Source organism: Atta cephalotes, assembly GCF_000143395.1.
Source record: "Atta cephalotes unplaced genomic scaffold scaffold00017, whole genome shotgun sequence".
In the NCBI taxonomy this organism is placed as follows: domain Eukaryota; kingdom Metazoa; phylum Arthropoda; class Insecta; order Hymenoptera; family Formicidae; genus Atta; species Atta cephalotes.
The window spans coordinates 1,130,142-1,132,391 of NW_012130081.1; the positions used below are offsets into that span (position 1 = coordinate 1,130,142).

Genomic DNA, 2,250 nt, shown 5'->3' on the forward strand with positions numbered 1-2,250 from the left:
TCTCTCTCTCTCTCTCTCTCTCTCTCTCTCTCTATATATATATATATATATATATATATATATATATATATATATATGTATATACATATATTTACATTTTAATATTTATATATGCTTATCTTTTTTGTCAGAAAACTAATTCAGCTAGTTCAAACATAGTACATCAATCATGCAATTTGCGACAAAGTTTGACAGAATCTTCTCCTTCTCCAGTTCATGAAATCAATATCTGTACTGAACTGTTGGATGATAAAATCTTCGCATGCAGTGTAATTATTGTCAGATATACAATAAATGATAGTAGTTCCAATATAGCAATTTAATATGTCGAGTTTTTAATACATTTTTATGATGATTCTGATGTCTAATATAAAAGTAACATTTATTTGTTTATTTATTGTTTATCTATTGTACGAATCAGCATAATAGAATTTGCAACTTGACTAATTAAAGAATGTTTCAACTTTATAACTTAAGTAAATTTCATATTTAATTAGTATCAATTAATTTGGAATATGGTTAAACAATATTAAAACAAATATCAAATAAGAAAAAGACTGACTTCTGTAATAATGTTGTTTATTACTGTTATATTCTAATCTTCTGTGTAATTTAGTTTAGTTTTGTGACTTTTTTTTAAATTTATTTATTTTACTTCGAAGTTAAATATTAGAATAATTAAATTACTCTTTTTATTAATCTTTATATAAATTCCATAACATTATATATTTTATTTGGATATCTTTATTCTTATTAATAGACATTATTTCTATCACAAAAATTAATTAAATTAAATGCCTGAATAAATTAAATTTTTAATGTTAAATATAGATAAATAATACATTTTTCATTCTTTATAAAAACAGTAAATTTGTGCACTTCCGCGTTTTATAACAGTATTTAATTTTATAGAAGCAACTACTGCGGAGTATTGTCACTGAAGTATATAATATATACGACCATAACATTGTTTTGTATAAATCATCTAAGTTATACCGTATAGTTCAATATTTATATCAATTAATATACTTCAAATTACAAAGAAGTATCATCTGGAATACAATTTTCCGTATTGTAAAATATCATGATTAATTGTCATAGATAATAATGGCTTGTCAGCATACAGATGCATCCGATAAGAAAAGTATAAAATGCGGTCTGTTTATGGGATTGTCATTAAACAGCAAAATGTATTCCAAAGCTATCGTGTTTTTGGCTTTCCTAGCTATGGCGGTCGCTGGTAAGTCAATTTTTTCGATTCATATAAGATACAGGAAAAAATGTTGTATATACCTATAATTATATATAATTTTATATATAATTTTATATATACGAATAATTTTATATAATTATATATAAAACATTTATTCCCGGGTAGATATAATTTGTATTCAATTTTGCTTAAAAAATAGTCACTAATACATTATAAAAAATTTCTTAATTAAAAAGTTTTAAATAAATAACTAAATTATTGTATTGTTGTACCCAATGACAATTAGGGAATCGACATCGAATCGATGTCATTATTTCTAACTGGGTACGAATTACAAAGTAAAGTTTAGTTCCTAATTATAAATTCTCTTATAAAATATTATTTTATAAAGAGCTATAGAGTTTTGATATACTATGATCAACTTCTTCTGTAAATGTGTTTTCTTAAACATTATTAATTTAAATTGCAGTGCGGCCCCAAACCGACAGACAGATGCCACCTGTCAGGCCGCATTTATCTTCGTTTCAGACTCGTGTAGTTGGAGGTGACGATGCGCCAAAAGGAATGTACAAATGGATTATTTCCCTTCAAATGAGCAGCTTCTTTTTGCTTCCTCCCCAACATTTCTGTGGCGCATCCATCCTGAATAAAGAATGGATTTTAACAGCAGCACATTGTGCTGCTGCAGCTTCCGGAAAAACTGTTATCGCCAAGGCTGGAAAATACAATCTTAAAAATACGGAGCCTACCGAACAGGTAGTAAAAGTGTCGAAAATGTACATACATGAAAAATATAAAGGGTAAGTGAAATGTTAAAAGCAGTAAATACAAACAATTAAATTAATTTGTTTTTGAATAATATTTGTTTAATATATAATCAATGTTGTATTTATAATTAATTTATAATTGTATATAATTGTATACTGAGAAAAAAATATAGTTAATTTTAATAAATATTTAGTTCAATACTGCCAACTAAACATTTACTGTAAGTAAATGTTTAGTTGGCAGTATTTGTTCAATAAAAAAAAATGATT

General features: G+C 25.4%; 1 protein-coding gene across 1 annotated transcript in view; it reads left to right on the forward strand.

The window, feature by feature from the left end:
• The first annotated feature begins 1,107 nt into the window (after nucleotides 1-1,107).
• The window catches only part of LOC105618625 (chymotrypsinogen B-like), a 1,797-nt gene continuing 654 nt past the window's right edge, over nucleotides 1,108-2,250 (forward strand). Inside the window, exons 1-2 of the mRNA XM_012200156.1 lie at nucleotides 1,108-1,240; nucleotides 1,683-2,013. Of these exons, the coding sequence (XP_012055546.1) occupies nucleotides 1,108-1,240; nucleotides 1,683-2,013 (464 nt within the window). The remainder of the gene's footprint in view (nucleotides 1,241-1,682; nucleotides 2,014-2,250) is intronic.